Source organism: Miscanthus floridulus, chromosome 3 (assembly GCF_019320115.1).
Source record: "Miscanthus floridulus cultivar M001 chromosome 3, ASM1932011v1, whole genome shotgun sequence".
NCBI classification, from domain to species: Eukaryota; Viridiplantae; Streptophyta; class Magnoliopsida; order Poales; family Poaceae; genus Miscanthus; species Miscanthus floridulus.
The window spans coordinates 90228481-90248784 of record NC_089582.1 but is presented as its reverse complement, the minus strand read 5'-3'; the positions used below and the strand labels follow the sequence as shown (position 1 = coordinate 90248784).

The 20304-nt window shown below is 42.0% G+C and overlaps 1 protein-coding gene across 1 annotated transcript; it reads right to left on the bottom strand.

Annotated features, from left to right (window-relative positions):
- Positions 1–8319: 8319 nt before the first annotated feature.
- Positions 8320–15206, bottom strand: LOC136546093 (zinc finger CCCH domain-containing protein 59). Its single transcript, XM_066538067.1, has 10 exons — positions 15050–15206; positions 14688–14964; positions 14295–14416; positions 14048–14169; positions 13693–13810; positions 10122–10540; positions 9720–10020; positions 9529–9625; positions 8794–8936; positions 8320–8670 (listed from the first exon to the last, which is right to left on the bottom strand). The coding sequence occupies exons 1-10, from the start codon at positions 15143–15145 to the stop codon at positions 8542–8544; spliced, it is 1824 nt and encodes a 607-aa protein (XP_066394164.1). The 5' UTR covers positions 15146–15206; the 3' UTR covers positions 8320–8541.
- Positions 15207–20304: the final 5098 nt, after the last annotated feature.

Below are 20304 nucleotides of genomic sequence, written 5' to 3'. Positions count from 1 at the left end.
ACCACCGTTTCCGCCGTGACGGTTGTCTGGTGGGTCGTTGTTGTGTGAGCCATGTTGGTTGGGTGGCTGTGAGCGACTTGAGTACTGGTGGCTACGGCTTGATTCGACTGAGATGGATGGAGCCCAAGCTTGGTTTGCAATCTCTGCGGTCTGGGCTATAGCAGCCGTCAGGTAAGCTTGTACATCATCATGAATTGCTTGGATTTCCAGGGTATTGGGTAGTCGTTGCATTGTCACCATAGCAATAGCTACGTTGGCGCTTGGAGTCTTGAAGACCTGCTTTTCCCCTACCCTATCAAAGGCATTGTTGAGATCGCATGGCTGGAACCTTATGCGTCGTGCCTCCTCTTCTGCCTCGACTTCGGCTTGTCTGCGATTAAACCGGTCAATATTGCGTGCTTCGCGTGCTAGCCTTTCTTGTTCTATTTCGCCAACTATCAGTGGTTCGTCATTACTGACGACATTGATCAAGTCTCCTCTCCTTGGTGGGAAGGATGGGAATCGTGGGAAACCCAGGGAGTGGTTTGGGATATCCAGATCGTATTCAACTTCTTCATTGTCATGATGCTGAAGCTCAGTGTGGATGGAGCCAATAGATGCGATGCTAGATGGGGAGCTCGAACCGCCCTCTTGAACTATGTGGATCGATCCTTCTTGATACTCCTCAATCCGAACCATGTTGACGAAGTTGCGTGGCTTTGGTCGAGGTCGATGTATAAAACACAGATCTGAGCAGCGTTGTATATGGTGCGCGTAGTTGGAAGCAGTGTTTCGTAGGCCGTAGGGCTGAGCCTAGTAATTCTCCATCAAAGCTTCACACTCGGAGAGCCAGAGACCAATTGCGTGGGCTGGTTGGCGACGAATAGAGCGCCCTTCAGGGGTAGACGTGACCATGAGATCCGTACCGAGTCGTGTAAGATGATTGGCCTGAGCTAGTCGGGTAGATCTGTTGTGGGTAGTGGTTACCTGCTCGGTAGGTTGATTTTGAATCGAATCTACCAGAGCTAGGGTTTCAGCAAGCTTGGTGTCGACCTGATCGATGGAGTTGAGCAGGTCGGTGTTGTCGATCTGCCTCCCTTTGTAGCGAGGAAGCAAACGACGGGTTGTCGGCGTGGCGGAAGACGATGCTGGTGTGGCCGGAGCCAGATCCAACGTGGTCGAAGCCATAGCTAATGTTGGTGAAGCAGTGGTCGACGCAGATTGGATCCGCGCCTCATCCGTGGTCATGGCGATGAAGTTGTCGGAGCCAGTGGTCCAGGTGATCTGGCCGATGGTGAATATGAGGTCGTTCGGCGTAGCCATGGAACCAGGGATGGTGACCATCTTGTTCGTCTGGGGAGTAGTATGCACACCCCCTACCTGGCGCGCCACTGTCGATGAAATATGGTCGGCAGTCTACCTAGGGGTATGCCTAAGGTAGTAGATTATCGGCAGACAGGTGCGCAAGCTACGAACGAGATGGTGACGCAAGACAGACACGAGGTTTTATCTAGGTTCAACCGTCGTGAAGGTGTAATACCTACGTCCTACGTCTGATTGTATTGATGTATGTCAATGAGATGATTTTTGAGAGGGGTCCCCTGCCCGCCTTATATAGTCTGAGGGGAAGGGTTATAGATCAGAAAACTAATCCTAACCAATTACAATTGCCATAGGTGGTCGGATAAGGATTCCTATTCTAACCGACCAGGATCATGCTTAATCTCCAAGTCTGCCTTGATTCCTTGCGCGAGACTCCAAGCAGATCGGCTGGGCCGCGCATCGTCTTCTAGTGGGCCAGACCCCCTGGTCTAGGCCGGCCCAATCCTAGACGTAGATTCATTTTACAAATTTTTTATCTTGATTTTATGTTTGGTGTACTATTCTGATTTAGATCTATTGTTTGCTTCGTGTATGATTGTATGGATGCTTGTGTGGTGCTTTATGATCATGTCCAGTCGGTAAGCTTTACGTGTTGATCAAGAAGAAGTTTCATTGAAGGTTTGGACTAGAAGAAGGATCTAAGTCTAAGGCAAGTATAGCATGGGATCATCCTTGTTGTCCTATACACTTTTAATCATTTAATTCATACTGCATGTGTCTACCTTGACTACCACTAAGGATATCCTAGTACTTTGTACCTTATGCCTTGATACCTATGGGGTATTGCATTGGGTAGTATGATGCTAGTGCTCAACTAGAATCATGATCTTGTAACTTAACTAATGGTATATGCAATAAACATTAAAAGATGCTTTTTAGCAACATGGAACAAGGGGGCTAAAGCATTGGGCTGTTTTTATGGTGCTCTAGATTCCTCTCCCTAAGGATTTATCTGTAAGTGATCATCTGGAACTTACAGTACAACCATGAGGACTACATGGCTCTGGTCTTAGTCTAGTACCTTGCTCTTTCTAGTTTGTAGCAGTTTACCGAAAGGGCAAGAGGGGCATACCAGGATAGGTATGGGCCTCATCCCCAGGGTGTGTACTATACTACGTGTATAAGTGCCACTTCTGGAGATGACTCCATAACACTTGGGAGTTGGAATCCTTAGCGGCTGCTCTTTATTAGAACGACTGGGAAAAAGCTTCATGGTGTACCCTGTCTGCTCACCTTGAAAGTGTTTTAGGAGTTGCAAACTCGGGCATATGGGTATCACAACTCATGGTGAAAGTATACAACCTCTGCAGAGTGTAAAACTGGTATATCAGCCGTGCTCACGGTCACGATTGGCCTTGGAATCCTTATGGAATAGATGATGAACACTAATAATATGGATGATGAAGATGCTCACTAATGGTTAATTGTTTATGCTATTCATTATTCATGTTTATCTGATCATATGTTTATGGGCTTGTGATAAACTTGTTGCCACCCAATTGCTAAAAGATGACTCATTAAAAGCTAATCGCAGTTAACTAGTGTCAGCCTTTTGAGCCTCATGAACCACATGTTATATTTGTTGAGTACGACATGTACTTATGCTTGCTTTACTTTTAAAATCTTTGGAAAAATCCTGGATGGGTACCAGATTGCTAAAGTTTGGAGGAATTAGGCTTGTGATCAACCAGTCAGTTGTCCCTGTGAAATTGGAGTCTTCGCCCAAAGATCGGAGTTGTCTTTTTGTTGTTTGCTATCTAATATTATATTCCTTATATACTACTACGTTATGTATTTAAGCATTGTCTATTGATATTACCCTTATTTGTAGCTATATGTGAGATTTGACTTCCTGGGCTCACATATGGTGTGTATCTGGTTTTGTTCTTAAAACCGAGTGCTACAACATCACTCTTTAAAAAGCAAAACATTTACTTTCAAATGCTATAACTTCTGAGCAATATATCCATTTTTAATTTTGTCTGCAACTGTGTGTTCTACGGAATGAGACGAACTAAATCCCACTTGCATATGTTTCGATTTTTTTCTAGTAACAATTTATGTGTACTTTTCCCTCAAAATAATGTATGTGTACTAACTTATAACATATAACTTATGTACATAAGTTATATAGAATTACTTATGTAATACATAAGTTGTGTTTGATTACTTTTGTACGTAGGTTGTGTTTCATAATTTTATGTTTTTCAAGTTTTAGTATAAATTATAAGTTAATTTGTTCATTTGTGTTTAGTAACTTTTATACATAGATTGTATTTCGTATTTTTTTATGTTTTCTATGTTTTTTTATAAATTATAAGTCCTTTCTGTTTAATAACTTTTATATATAAGTTATGTTTCATAATTTTAGTCTAGTTTTGTCCATCTCGTCACGTAAAACACACGGGTATAGACGGAATTAAAAATGGATACACCGTTTAGAAGTTATAGAAATTCAAAAGTAAATGTTTTTTCAGCTTGCATCAGCCATGACGTCACACGCTAGTTAAAAATGAGTAGTGAGCGCGAGTTGCTCGGCCGTGCGCAGCAATGTCAGGGTGGGAATTATTTTTTGCCAGAAAAGGAAATTGCGTGTCGTAATATCGTTCGCTTGATTTAAATTTACTGAGGGTTCGCGGATTAGTGCGTCCGGAGAGAGAGTGAAGGAGAAGAAGTAGAATTAGGAAATTGGTGGAGGAGGATGGGGGTATGGTGACTGAGAATAGAGAAGTACAGCGGTTGATTTCTAACTACTACAAAAGTTTGTTTCAATCCCATGAAGGAACCAGTTACAATGATACTCCAACATCTCCAACCACGTATACCCCTGAGAAGAATCATATATATACGGGGGTGCCGATCCGGGTGGCAGCAACCACCTCCGCCGACCTCGTGGGCAAGCTAGTCTAGCACCACGGCCTCCAAAGCGCTCGGCGAACCACAAGTCGGTGCTCAGCGCATGCATGCTAAACATAGACGAAGCTCAAAACAGCAAAAGGATACCAGTCATCCAGCATTTTCAGTCTTCTTGACTGCCTCGTACTACAGCATATTCAATCGTCCTCCACATATCCCTTGAGCAGTCCCTCTCTGTCTTGCTACCACAAATCAATCTTCATCGAACTCGTTACAGCTTTACATGAATCTGCATGCATGGCTTCACTTGTCGGGTGCCGACTGATTGCATCTCTGCATGCAGCCTCTATTTTGGATCCGTGATCATATTTGGCAAGTATTTCCACGGTGATCTCGATCTCTACAAGGCTAGCAAGGTTGTTCTCGATGCCACCAACTGGACTGCCCTCTTGCAGTTGGATTGCACCTTGTCCACGAGCATCAAGTCGTATGTCCGGTCTCTGTAGCCGTGGCATTGCGGCTGGCTCCAACTTCAGGCATGAAAGCTCACAAGAGAATTCGAAACGCTTCAGGCTAGAGAATGTGTTTGGGTGGATAATGATGTTTTTCTCTGGGATTGTTTCAGCATCTAACACGAGGTAGATGAGGCAGGGCAGCTGCCCAAGCACCTGGATGTCATCGCTCCGGAGCTCTTGGACTTCTAGTCGATACAGATAGGCCAACCTGTCAGCATGTGCCATCCAATTTGGGACCTTGGGCATTATTACGCCGCACAAGGCAAGTTTCTGCAGATGCCGTGGACGTGATAAGCAATTACTCCAAAATTGAGCTGAGGGAGCCCTGGCACCTGATGGAACCACAAAATTCAGAGAGCGAAGGTTGCTGTTCCCAAGCTTGTCAAAAGAGGAAGCCAGGATTGTCTCTAGATAATTTTATACGGCACTTGGCCTAGAGTTGTATATCACCGAAAGCTTCTTAGGGCATGTTCGTTTGAACTTATCAGCCAGCTTATCAGCTAGAATCTACAACAAATCAGCTTCAGTCGGCTTATCAGCCGGCTTTAATACCAGCCGAACAGGCCTTTAAGATTGGTCAACACACCAAGATAGTTCTTTGCCATCTCTAAGGCATCTCAGTTTACCAGAAAATGTAGCGTTCAAAAATGGGCTTAGCAAGTTGTGCAACCTGCGTAATCTGTTCTGTTTCGAGGTTGGGACTAATTCCATACTTGGTATACATGGCCTTCACTTGGGAAGCAACAGGCTGTACCAACGTCTTGAATACGTGTGGTAGTTATCACTCTGCTGGCATTGTTATTTCCCACAAAAGCGCACTCAATAGTGCGCCAATCCTTGATGCTCCATAAGTCATCAATTATGACAAAATACCTGCAAAGTAACTTCTGTGTCAATCCTGTGTGCATCACAATATGACAAAATAAATATGAGTAATAATATCTCACTTAAATAGGAAGGAAATGTATGCCTTTTCATTGATTCAACTACCATTTTGATATTTGCTAGTAGCTGAGCGAAAAGTCATTTTGAGGGAGAACAAGTTGAAATAGCAGGTCTCATGCCCAAATAGCTTTTAGGAGCTATGTGTGTGGCAATACACGACTAAAATATTTCTTGAGTATTTTCTTTCTAAATGGCCAGTGATCGTTGGTCCTTTTTAAATTTTCTTAGTATAACTAAGACATCTTCTGGAAGTCTTTAGTAAGTGGCCAATAGTTCTTAGATGAAAATTGTTGGCTACTGATTCTTTGTTGCCAATTTATATGGTCATCGAGGAACATATATAGATTCACTACCCAAAAAAAAAAAAAATTCTAGAGGCAGTCAAAAAAATAGGAATGCACAACCATATCTACGCAAGGTTCTCTATATCTATAAATAAGACATTTGTAGGGGCAGCTACACAACTTTAATTGCAAATATATACATAAATCTATAATATGCATAATCGGAATATACAAGACGAGGCATCCAAATTAGACAACAGTAGTCCACAATGTGCAAGGCCCTTAAATTTCTTCAAAAAACAAACAAAACCTAGATATATTTTCTATATTAGTAAATTTATGTGAAAACTAAAAATTTATCCTAAACTTTCAATGTACAAAATGTAAGGTTACTACACACCACACACACACACACACACACACACACACATATATATATATATATATATATATATATATATATATATATATATATATATATATATATATATATATATATATATATATATATATATATATATATATATATATATATATATAGCTAACCTGCTGATCCACCTATCAATGTAGCACGACATTAATTCTGAGAGGGAAATTATATAGAAAAATCAGTTAAATATAAAAATAAAGATCTCTTTGAAAAAAGATGAAATATGAACTCCAAGTATTTAATTTTTATGATGTTATTAAATAATGATTTCAATTTTTTGGCAACACTCATGCTTGGCACTTTTTAAATGAATTAAACTTACTTTGCTCAGTGAATAAACATGATAGCTATTGATAAGCTTCAGAAATAACACATGCATATTGATAAGTTTACCATAAATTCCAGATAAAAACATACCTCTTAGTCGTGAGACTTTCTCTAAGGATCTCGATAAGCTTTTGGACATCATCTCCCATTTCCATATCACGATATCCAACTCCGAAGAGTATGTCCTTCAGAATCTTTGGCATGTGAGGAGTTCTAGAGACTGTAACGAACGCGCTGCATTCAAACTCATTCTTGATTTTGGAGTGAACTTGGTTTGCAAGTGTTGTCTTGCCGAGGCCACCAAAACCCACGATGGACAACACTTGAAGTCGTCCAGAATGACGGTCACCTTCTTCTCCCGTGGGCCATCAATTCCATCAATTGCAGGTAGCCTTGGGTGAACTTCCATCACTCTAGGCTCTAACAGACTCATCTATCTTGTATCTACCTCGGCTCTCACTCTGCTCCACGACACGAGCTTTGAGCTCTTGAATCTTGCTGGCAATCTGATGGCGCACTCGCAACTTCCTAATCTTGCGTGCAGTCTTGCGAAACAAACCATCCTTGCCGTCGTATCCCTCGCCAAGCTGGTGCATGAAGATGTCAAAGCAATCCTGGATGTCATAGGCCATCTCACGGACCTTGTCCCTCCACACCTTTTTCTGGCAATCGAGCTTATCCACGCCTGCTATCTTCTCCAATGCTGCATTCATCTCAGTCAACTCATCGCTGAGGATCTAATATCCCTTCGGACCCCCTTGAGGTTCTTGTACTGATAACTAAGCAGCAGCGAGAGCTTGGAGAGGAGTGAGCTCATCACCCCAGTGGCAGCGGTCACTATAATGCCCGCCATCTCAACCACCTATATCTAGCTCCCCTTTGTGTGGTTTGGGTGGTTTGTGCTCTGTGATTTGAGTGGCAGCGACGACAATGGTGTTAGGTGGTTTTAGTGAAATGGGCATAACGGTGGTTCTTAATGATGCAGGAATCAGAATTGGCTTCTGTTCTTGAGATCCACGTACACCCACGTGATCGCCTCTATATTGCTTAGTTTTCTCTTGCTTAACAAATGTTAATTAACACCTCTCTCTTGATTAGGATTCCCTGTGAACTGCCACCCTTATAATAAATTCAACATTAGCCAGTGCAACTGCATCTGACCTCGCTATCTTAACAATTGATTGGGCAGTTTCAAAACAAAACACAGCACCGTCGGCGGAGGGATAGCTGCCACCCTGGTCGGCAGCGAAGATTCCTGATCATATACTGCTAGTGCTAGGGGACTTCGCTGATGATGAAATTAAAAGGGCTTTGGATTATAGCGGCGATCTCAAATGGCATGCACTCTCTGTTCTATGTCAGTATTGGGGGTGGCTGGCGAGGATGTCACACGGGACTACGGGAGGCGCGTAATTTCTTGCGAGGAGGGGAAATTCCTGACGGGTGCAATGAAATGGTGGTGGTGCTTATCCCAAAAGTGCCACAACCGGAGAGAATAAAAGTACCTACGGCCGATTAGCTTGTGCACTGTTATATTACAAGATAGCATCCATGGTGGTGTCCAACAGGCTGAAGCAAGGCCTATCCGAAATCATCTCGCTGAACCAAAGTGCGTTGTGTCTTGCTCGCACATGCGTTTATATAAAACTGAAATTGCCGCATTGGAAAATGTTACATTCTAGTGCTTCATGTAATGTCCATCTCTCAGGCATACAAATGTGACCTCAAAATTAGGGCTACAAATTGCAAACGTGGGTTTCCATTTTCTACTCAGTAAGGAACACTGCTCGCAAAACACAAGCACAGGCGCACAGCATGGTTTTCACTCTGCGGGATCAAATTCGCGGAAACCTGGTTTGAAATCGTCCACCATTTCAATCTCCTCTTCCTTTGAAATCTTGCAGTTCCTCCAATCTGCGCGATCTGCCATGCTTAGCAATCCTGCTAAAACCTGTGGACATGAAAAGGGAAGACAGCCAGCTGTTTAGTTTACTGCAATTTCACTACTTCCTCCCCAATTTCAACTAGTTTGTTGTTTCAAGCTAAAACTGGGCCAACGATGGTCAAGTCATACCTCGCGTCCAAACTGCACAGGGAACTTCTCGTTACTGTCGACCATGTGCAAGAGAATTCTACCTTCCGGGAGCTCAACATAAAACAGGCCTGATTTGCTTTCGCACTGAGACATCAATGATTCTCTAGCAGTTTTTGCACCGTCTGTAAAAACAAACCAGACGTCAATGGTAACAGAAATGGAATGCACCTATCATTTACTCAGGGCCAAAGCATCATAAGTAATGAAATTGAATCGATATAACTTCATGGAAGATTATAAAAGCATAGTTTTCCAAAAAAAAAAAACTTTCTTTGAACGAGCTAACACATTTCAAAGCTAGTTCTGGTCATTGCTAATTAAGCCAAAATTCAATCTGATCAAATCATCAACAGAGAATGTTGAAGCAACTGGTCATCGTACTTCATAGTCCAACAAAGAATATAACAGTTTGAACCTTTACTCCTGTGAGCATTGTAATAAAAACTAAAAAGCGACAATGAAGGCTATCTTAGCTCTTGACATCATGTATCACAGTAATACATCAGCAGCATGACATACTAAATAATGTTGAACGATTATAATATTAAATTATCAACCATGTGCGACAAGCAGTATGTGTTACATTTCACAAAATTGCAAATTTTGACTAATATGTAATGAAGAACATATTTCTTCCCTGCTGCATGTGGTCATGTTTTTCTTTTGTTTAATCGAAAAAACAAAAGGCGGAGGCAAAAATGCATAAAGAGTCACCTGGATTCGCCATAGAGAATTCAAATCCCAGTTTTTTGGCTGCTAGATGAAATATCTTATTAACAGCATCTGCTTTGGGCAATGGTACGGGAACAACCTATGCAAGAAATTGGGAGGATTACCATGTAGCATAATCATGGCAAAGATTCTGCACAGATGCAAGTTTCATATCAGGTGAGAAGGATCCATACCTGCAGGTTTGCATGGTGGGAGCGCGGTGAAACACACTCAAAGTAGACTGCAGTCTTTCCTTGCTTCTCAAAGTACTTACCCAGAGCAATCTTATATCTCCCAAGTTCTGCCTCTGCTTCTGGAGGCATCATCAATGTACTGGGGCAGTGTTCGACGGGAATCATTAGAACATGATTTGGAACAAGTGGCCCCTTTGCAAGTGTGCAGTAGTAACCTTCTCCGATGCTAATGACAAGATGTGACTCAACATCCGGACTCGACAAGCAGAACCAGCAACTGCTCTCCACACGTCTTCTTTCACTGGAGTTTGGAAAATATGAATGAGGTAAATACCAGCACAAAAGGCATGCCTACAGAGTCAGACTGACAGAAAGAGAGTGATTGTGTACTGCTTTTCTCACCTACGAGGTCTTGCATCTGTTAGAGCAGTCTCCCCTGAAAGGCTGTGAACAAACTTGCACTCTGGGCCCTTCTCACATTTCCCTTTGTTTAGAAAATCAAAACAGACATTTCTCTGATAATGCTCCACTGCCTCCTCATCATGCCTATAATTGCATTTACTCCCTCGTTGACAGGATCCTGAGGATGTAAATTTGAAACACAATCCACCCCCATCAGCTTCACCATGCCTTTGCCGCTTGACATCATAACGCCAGTATTGCGAATCAATGTTCTCAGCTGGACGTTTTGGAGCTTCTTCAATAGGAACTGATTTTGATGGACCAACATATGGTGACAGAGTAGCATTTGGAGGCTTCGCATGGATATCAGCACTGGACATGACAGATGCTGGAGTAGGCGAAATCGCATGAATAAATTTCTGAAAAGTATATGCAATAAGGAGTACACAATTAATGACTTAAATTGCTAGGTAATTACAATGTATCACTGAAGCTGCACATTTGAAGTAGAATTTTTTGGCTAGTAGGTAACATATAACTGGAAAGCAATTAGTGCTTTGACACATGTACTGAATTACTGATAATAAGAATGCCTGAATGATTTTTATAGCTTGGAAGGAACAAGGAAAGTCTTGAAACATACCCCCTCCAGTCATAAATAAGTGACGTTTTGGGTTCTGTGCAGTCTACTATTTCAAAATTTGATTCAAAATTACCTTTTATGTGTTGAATTTGGATATATTTGAATAGAGTTGATATGAGTAGGTTTGTCTTCAAAAGTAGTTTCAAAACAGATACTTCTGCTGTGCTTTATAAATACATTACAACAACAACAAAGCCTTCAAGTCCCAAACAAGTTGGGGTAGGCTAGAGTTGAAACCCAGCAGAAGCAATCAAGGTTTAGGCACGTGAATAGCTGTCTTCCAAGCACTCCTATCTAAGGCTAAGTCTTTGGGTGTATTCCATCCTTTCAAGTCTCCTTTTATTGCCTCTACCCAAGGCAACTTCGGTCTTTCTCTGCCTCTCTTCACGTTACTATCCTGGCTTAGGATTCCACTACGCACCGGTGCCCCTGAAGGTCTCCGTTAGACATGTCCAAACCATCTCAACCGGTGTTGGACAAGCTTTTCTTCAATTGGTGTTACCCCTAATCTATCACGTATATCATTATTCCGAACTCGATCCCTTCTTGTATGACCGCAAATTCAACGCAACATATGTATTTCCACGACACTTATCTGTTGAACATGTCGTCTTTTCGTAGGCCAATATTCTGCACCATACAACAAAGCAGGTCTAATCGCCGTCCTATAAAACTTGCATTTTAGCTTCTGTAGTACCCTTTTGTCACATAGGACACCAGATGATTGCCGCCACTTTATCCACCCTGCTTTGATTCTATGGCTAACATCTTCATCAATATCCCCGTCTCTATGTAGCATTGATCCTAAATATCGAAAGGTATCCTTCCTAGGCACTACTTGACCTTCCAAACTAATATCTTCCTCCTCCCGAGTAGTAGTGCCGAAGTCACATCTCATATACTCAGTTTTAATTCTACCGAGTCTAAAACCTTTGGACTCCAAAGTCTCCCGCCATAACTCCAGTTTCTGATTCACTCCTGTCCGGCTTTCATCAACTAGCACTACATTGTCCGCGAAAAGCATACACCAAGGGATGTCCCCTTGTATATCCCTTGTGACCTCATCCATCACTAAGGCAAACAAATAAGGGCTCCAAGCTGACCCTTGATGTAGTCCTATCCTAATCGGGAAGTCATCCGTGTCTCCATCACTTGTTCGAACTCTAGTCACAAAATTGTTGTACATGTCCTTAATGAGCCCGATGTACTTCGTTGGGACTTTATGTTTGTCCAAAGCCCACCACATAACATTCCTTGGTATTTTATCATAAGCCTTCTCCAAGTCAATAAAAACCATGTGTAGGTCCTTCTTCTCCCTATACCGCTCCATAACTTGTCCTATTAAGAAAATAGCTTCCATGGTTGACCTTCCGGGCATGAAACCAAATTGGTTCATAGAGACCCGCGTTATTGCTCTCAAGCAATATTCGATAACTCTCTCCCATAGCTTCATAATATGGCTCATCAACTTAATTCCCCGGTAATTAGTATAACTTTGAATATCCCCTTTATTCTTGTAGATCGGTACCAATATACTTCTCCTCCACTCATCAGGCATCTTGTTCGATCCAAAAATATGGTTGAACAGCTTGGTTAGCCATACTATAGCTATGTCCCCGAGGCACCTCCACACCTCGATTGGGATACCATCCGTTCACATCGCCTTACCACTTTTCATCATTTTCAAAGCCTCTCTGACCTCAGATTCTTAGATTCTCTGCACAAAGCGCCTATTGGTGTCATCAAAAGAGTCATCCAACTGAAAGGTTGTGTCCATATTCTCACCATTGAACAATTTGTCAAAATACTCTTGTCATTGATGTCGGATCTCATCCTCCTTCACCAAGAGATGCTCCCTTTCATCCTTAATACACTTAACTTGGTTGAAGTCCATTGTCTTTCTCTCACGAACCCTAGCCATCCTATAAATGTCCTTCTCTCCTTCCTTCGTACTCAAATGTTGGTAAAGATCCTCGTACGCTCTACCCTTTGTCACACTTACAGCTCGCTTTGCAGTCTTCTTTACCACCTTGTACTTCTCTATGTTGTCCACACTCATGTCATGGTACAAGCGTCTATAGCATTCTTTCTTCTCCTTAATAGCCCTTTGGACTTCCTTTTCTACCACCAAGTATCTTTAGCCTCGCCTCCACTTCCTTTGGTTACTCTACACACCTCTGAGACCACCTTCCGAATGTTGGTTGCCATCTTCTCCCACATGTTGTTTATGTCCTCTTCTTCCTTCCAAGAGCCCTCTTTGATAACCATTTCCCTGAATACCTCTGACGTCTCCCCTTTCAGTTTCCACCACTTTGTTCTTTCAATCTTAGCTTGTTTATCCCTACGGGCACGCACCTAAAAACGAAAGTCTGCCACCAAAAGCTTATGTTGAGAAACAACACACTCCCCTGGTATCACCTTGCAACCCAAGCATGCTCGTTTGTCCTTTCTTCTTGCGAGGACAAAGTCAATCTGGCTAAAGTATTGTCCGCTACTGAAGGTCACTAGATGAGATTCTCTATTTCTAAAGAAAGTGTTGGCTATCATCAGGTCAAAAGCTACCGCGAAGTCCAGAACTTCCTCCCCCTCCTGATTCCTACTACCATACCCAAAACCCCCATGAACTACCTCGAAACCTACGCTTGTAGTACCTACATGCCCATTAAGATCTCCTATAAAAAGCTTCTCACTACTAGGTGCAGCTCTAATCAGGCCATCTGCTTTATAAATACATTACAACAACAAAAATAGCAGTCAAAATTGCATTCTGGGGACCATGCCCATGTCCAAATCACTTGTCAGTGACTGGATAGAGTAGTGTACAAATTACGATACAGCATAAAAAGGTAGTATAAACATGAACGAACAGGTTTTTCTTTCTTTTTTGAACAAGAAGTTGGTTTGATCTGTATATAAAATTATAAATACCTGCTTCTCTTTGTTTCCAACATTAGCAAGTCCAATAAAGCGGGTAACATGCGCAGCAGAATCATTGATATATGGTTCCCTTGAATAAAAGACACCTTTAGTACCTGCAATGTGATATCTGCACGAACCAAACGATGTCACAAATCTGGATCAGCATACATTCTGTCTTCTGCTACATAATGCACAAAACACTGATCTGGTTAAGTTAGTAGTCAGCAACTGAGTATATATTATAATAATATCATTGTACAATATCAGCATTACAGCCGTACAGAAGCTGCATGTTAATGCTTTAAATTGACTTTCTCAATAATCATTTTCTTTTTGTGTATGAACTATGAAGTCCGAACCAAACCTTGGCTTAATCTCAGCAACCAATTCAGCAACAATAGGGTCATACCCATTAGGATCCAAAACCTGATTAGGCACATTGGAAGTGTCAGCCCCACTGACTACTCCAGTTGGCCATTCGTTAGTGCAATCTCATTACTGTCAAGGGAACCCAAGTATGATGCATCCAGAATAGATGCTAACACAAAGCAACTCAATATTAATACTAGCAGGCAGTGGAAGGAACAGTAAAGGGCAAAAAAAGGATATGTCAAGAGCAGATCGACAATCCCTGGCTCTTCTGCAAGAGCCCGCAGGGCATCCACATCATCCTGGCTGTAGCAGCCAGGCCCTCCTAGTCCCTTCCTCCCTGACAAATAAACCACCGACAAACCTACAAACAGGAAAGGTGAGAGTAAATCAGTTCACATTCAGCCTTTCAGGCATCGCTACACATTGCTCAATGAAGTTCCATATCACTTTTAAGGATGTACCAGTACACGAATAGGTTTTACGAAAGTATTTTGAACCACGAGAGGCGACTCCTGCTGCATGAGTGTGATATAGTCCAACACTCGATTAACTCCACAGTGCTCTATGTCAAAAATTTTAACTAGCCGGTAGCAAATGAAATCAATTAGCAGCAGACTAGCCAGAAATCACACCGTGGAGGGTGAAGCGGTTGCTTCCCCTGAGCCAGAAGAGGTTGGGGCATAGCTCGATGCCGCCGGGTGCGAACCCGCGAGCGCCAGCGGCGGCCTTCGACAGCAGCCGCGGCGCCGAGGGGCCGTAGTCGCCGGTGAAGTAGGTCGGGATGGGCACGGAAGCGCGCCCCTCGATGTAGTCGGCGACGTCCCCCGGTGCGCCCTCGGCATCTCCCTCGGGGGAGAAGAACTGCCCCACGCAGAGCAGCGCGTGGAACGGCCCCGTCGACTGGTTCACCTGCGGGCGGGCAGCGCACGGCGTCACGGACCGGCGGCACCACCGAGAGGAGGAATAGAGAATGGTAGGTGGAGGGGGTAGCTACCGATTTGACGCGCTTGAAGAGCTGGTGGAGTCGGCCGTGGGCGTCGCCGGCGAGGAGGATGCGCGGCGGCGCCGGGGCCGGCGGGGTGGCGGCCATTGGGGCTGGGTTTTGGACTTTGAGGTGGGCACGACGAAGGGGACACAGTGAGAAACTTCGGACCTAAAAGTCCTTTGGGCCTGTCTCTTTGTGTGCTTACTCTAATTGGGCCAGGCTTTCGGCGTTGTGCACCCAAATTTGATTCGGCCCACACCATAGGCTTTTCTTTTTCAAGGAAAAAAAGGTACTCAATAGACATCGAATTTTCGTAGTACATTGGCATCAAAAAAAATGAGCCAAGTCTGAATTTCTACTGAAAAGAACAAAATTATGGAGTTAACCGCATAGGCCTTTATGACACAGAGTACTTTTGACCGGGTTCTAAGTCGTAGCAGCTGGATTTCACTATCAATTAAAGCACTGGACGGGCGGATTAACAAAATTAACAAAACTGGGATTACTTTTAATATCAAAACCTAACACAAAATAAGATTTGCTCAATCAAAGAATAAAAGAACCCAATGCTTCATTCAAGAGAATATTTTTCACCTTACTAACCTTATTTTTCAACAATAAGCAACCAACGTGGATGTTACAACTCAACAGTGGTAGAGCTTCGACATGAATGAAGGGCAATATGATCTAAAATGGAAGAAGAGGAGGACATATTAATATTTCATTAGCAACTAAAGTAGCAAAGCTAAGACTTTCATTAAAAGATGATCTAGCTTAGGAGGCCATGACCCACTACACTATGTAAAAAAGCCATATATCTACCATGTCACGTGTTGGCGTCTGTAGTACGAGTTTACAGACGCGTCTTCCCAGCGCACGTCTGTAGTAAGTCGCCGGCGGGGTTCGCTAGTCCGGTGAGGTCAACACGCGTCTATAGTACGTCTGTAGTAAGCTTACTACAGACGCGTGTTGGGAAAAACACGCGTCTGTAGCTACATCAAATATTACAGACGCGTGTTGTGTTTTTCGAGTCTCGGATAACGGGTTCAAACTCTACAGACGCGCGTAGGTAACACGCGTCTGTATCTGGGTATCATATTATAGATGCACGTACGGGACACGTGTCTATAATAATATTACATATTACAGATGCGTGTTTTGTTACAGACGCGTGTTGTTAACACGCGTCTCTAGTGTGATCCTTACTACTGATGGGTTTATAAATGTCGTGTGATCCTGACTACAGACACGTCTTCATCTTGTCACGGACGCGCCTTTGGTAACACGCGTCTCCAGTAATGGCTTACTACATACACGTGTTCGATTTGTCACAGTTGTTTGTTTGTAACACGCGTCTGTAGTATGCACGTGTCTATAATAAGACCTTATTACAGACGCGTTATGTCATCTGTGATGTGCCTGAACGCGCGTCTGTGATGTGTTTTTTTACATGGTGCTATGACCCTCACTCAGCTCCGTCCGTTCAACCCAACCTGATACAAAGTGGCCAAAATCTTATCTACAGTCATTTGGTTTGATTTCCACTTTCAAAGCTAAAAATATCTGAACTTTGGAATGAACAGGCAGGTAAAGAAAGACTCGCACATGATATCTTAGAAAAAATGACGGCTAACGGTGTAGGGGTGTACTACCACTCCCTAGAGAAAACAAAAAATCCCATTAGTCAGTAGCTTGACCCACCAAACCCTCTAAACCAATATATTTCCTTTGTTCCAAAATGTAAGACGACCTAGTTTTGCCCAAAATAAAATTTCTCTAACTTTAGCTTTACTATTAACTTTATCATGTGAGAGTGGTTTAGTTAATAGCCCTAGCATGTAATTCGGTGACAGGATGTGTGGTCATTTTTATACAACTTTTGAGCATTGGCTTAGTTGCACACGAGTGTTTAAATTGTACTCCCTCGTTTCAAATTGTCAGTGAGAGGATGTGTGGTCATTCTTATAGAACTTTTGTAAATGGTAATGACTTGGTAGCATTGGCTTGGTTGCGCACAAGTGATTCTCCCTCTATTTTAAATTGTAAGTCGTTCTGGCTTTTCTAGATACATAGTTTTGCTATGCATATAGTGTGAATTATTTATAAGGAGAGAGAGTACTTCATCCTTTTCAATTACAAATTTCTATTATCACCGAAAAAACAATACAATAATTCTCTTGGTAAATGATTAAATGCACAAATAATCCATATGTAGCCACAACATATGTGCACTAATTGAGATACGTCACACACTAATGGATTGATACGTTAAATCATCACATAACGATGGCACCATCTATCTCCATTCTGTGGAACGAAGAACATATATATATATATATATATATATATATATATATATATATATATATATATATATATATATATATATATATGTATACCATGCATATATACATGCATTGCACCCTGGGCAAAAAAAGAATAAATTAAAATTAATGCGTCCAAGCGCGCGGTGCAAGGGTACAACGTTAGACACGCTCAATTTTTATTGCTGTCTTGCTGATGCGTGGGTTTATTAGGGTATAGGAAAAGGAGCAAAATACGGCCTTGTAATTAATTAAATCTGGACAGAGTGAGCAACTTTTTTAATGCCCACAGCGTATGCACGGAGACATGCGCACGCACGAACTTGCTGGTCCTGCATATACTCTTGAGCAAGCTAAGAGTAGTACGTACTCAATCGGAGTACAATTTTGTAGGAAGGAATAGGAGAGTAAATAATTAATCAAACTCAATCGGAGGAGAGTTGATATTTGACCGTGCTAGCTAGCTCATAAACCTTCCTGAACATGAATGGGCAACGATCGATTTAACCAGAGAGAGTTGAGAGGCTAGCAGGCAGCCGGTAGCTCATGCTGATGGACCAATACAATGCAAGGAGAGGACCATGGAACGGCAGTTTACATACGGCGGGCACCACCACCGTACGTGTGTCGTCCATGTCCACCTTCTGCGCCGCAGCCAAGCCAATGCAAGCAGCGGTGAGTGCTCTCTCCATCCCAAAATAATCGTATTCCGTGCCGGTCAAATATTCTTAACTTTGACTAGATTTATAGAAAATATTAGTAATATTTATATCTTTAAATAGGTTTATTATAAAATAATACATATCTAATGATAATATTTTTCATGTATCTATTTAGTCAAAGTTAAAAGAGCTTGAGTTCTTGGGAAGCTGAAACAATACTTACTTTAGGACGGAGGAAGCATTTATATATTCGTTTCGATCATTCGCCACTCCCATATGCACAAGTAGCTCCACTTGGGCCTGCATTTGATCCAGCATCTACTCCTATACAGGAGTACTACTGTGCAAGGCACTCGTTATAAAAGCATGCATTTATTCCGGATTGAGTATATGAATTCGAAGCATGCAGCTAGTGGTAAGACAAAACGGGTGGCTAGCTAGCTAGTTGAATGTCATGAAATCGATCTGCAGCCTGTTCGGGAGGCCGTATCATATCGTGGATTATTTATTGTTGGTTGGTTTGGTGTGAGAGAAAAATACTGTTCCTGGCTGGAAATTTACGATCGTTTACGAGCAAGCGAAAAATACTGTTCTGGCTGAAATGTTGTGAGAGAAAAATACTGTTCTGGCTGAAAAAAGAAGCCGAACAAGCCGGTTATGGGATAAGCCAAACGGAGCCTTCTTGTGCATCAGTTGTTAGCTGCAAAACAGACGCCGCCGGCAGTACATCAGTTGTTAATTGCGTTTCAGTTTAGAGCTCCCACGTTTCTATGGTGGTAGTAACTGTGTTGATGCTCAACTCTTGAATGGACAAGGAAAGCTCAACCCCAGCACTGACAAATATGAATACATACATGATGATGCCCACTTCACTCGACCACTCCCTAACCAAATGAAAGCAGATAACATTGAATGTCACTTATTGGCTTTGCCATTGTCATCAATACATTAGTTGTAATTAATGACAGTAACCTTATACATTCCTTGTTCTAACAAAGTACTCCCACCATTTCAAAATCTAAGACTTGTTAGAAATTATTAAAAATACCAAACATTGTAAACTTTGACCTCCATTAGTCAAAATATACATATGTTTAGTGTTAATGATGCATCAATAGATTCATCTTCAAATGTCTTTTTGTTATATGTTGGTTTTATAGTGATTAATAATATTTATTAGAGAAATTGGTCAAAGTATACATTTAAAGACTTCCAATAACCTTAGTACGCCATACCTACAAGAATTCAGGGAGTAATGCACTTGTCTGGTTAGTTCTACTTACGCTATCATCAAGAAACCCTAACAAATGGGGTAGAAAAACGGCTGTCGCCACCTAAAGCCACAAAGGGAGCAGGAGCCCTTTTTGAATTAGGAGCCAAATCCAAAAAATTTAGCTCGAAAATACTCTCCGGAAATATTTTGCTAAACTTTTTTACAAAGTGCTTTAACTCCCCTAGAGAGCAGCAGACAGAGTACACCATCCGTCCCAAAAGAATGTAATTATGAAACAGTGTCATGTTTTAGTATATAAAGTTTGACCAATTATAGATAAAAATGTATAAACATTTATAATATCAAATAAACATTATTAGATTAATTATGAACATAATAAATTGAATTGAAGCCATAAATGTAAATATTATTTACTAGAAACTTGTCAAACATGAAGTACTCTTACTAGCACGTAACCCGTAGTTGCATTCTTTTGAGAACAGAGATAATACATTTTAGGAGGAATTGGAGCTCAGCCAAACGAGCCCATTCTGTTGATGTTAAAATGCATGCATCATATTATCAGGAATGTTTATCAGAAATAAGAAGTATATGTAATATGTATGCATCCTACCGACCATAACCTAGTAAAATGATGAAGTTGTTTCCACTCTTTAACTTCCAGAAATACTAGCTTGCATGGAACTGAAATATACACAGTGGCGGAGCCAGGATGAGCACCTCAGGGAGGGCTAATCAATAGAGATTTAGAACAAATGTCGAAGATTAATGGTGAAATCACGTTTTTTCTACCGTAAATACAAAGCAAAATCACTCTCACGGGGCTGCAGCCCCCCCCCCCCCCCCCCCCCCCCCCCGGATCCGCCAATGAATATACATATCAGATGACGAAGCACACGACCTTGAATTGAGCCATTTTCTATGTATGCAAACTTCCAGGGAACTTTCCCGCGATCTTTCTTCCTCCTGAAAATGATGCTCTCTGATTTCAGGACACATTTTCTACAACCGGTGCTGAAAACTGCACCACACATTTCCTGCTAC

Bases quoted from the DNA above. Each gene is read 5' to 3' on its own strand.
- LOC136546093 (XM_066538067.1), bottom strand. From the start codon at position 15,145: ATGGCCGCCACCCCGCCGGCCCCGGCGCCGCCGCGCATCCTCCTCGCC. The intron at 8,937-9,528 runs GTGACTCTTTAT...TTGTTTTTACAG, and splicing joins ATTCTCTATGGCGAATCCAG to ACGGTGCAAAAACTGCTAGA. The intron at 8,671-8,793 runs GTATGACTTGAC...TCATGTCCACAG, and splicing joins CTGTGCAGTTTGGACGCGAG to GTTTTAGCAGGATTGCTAAG.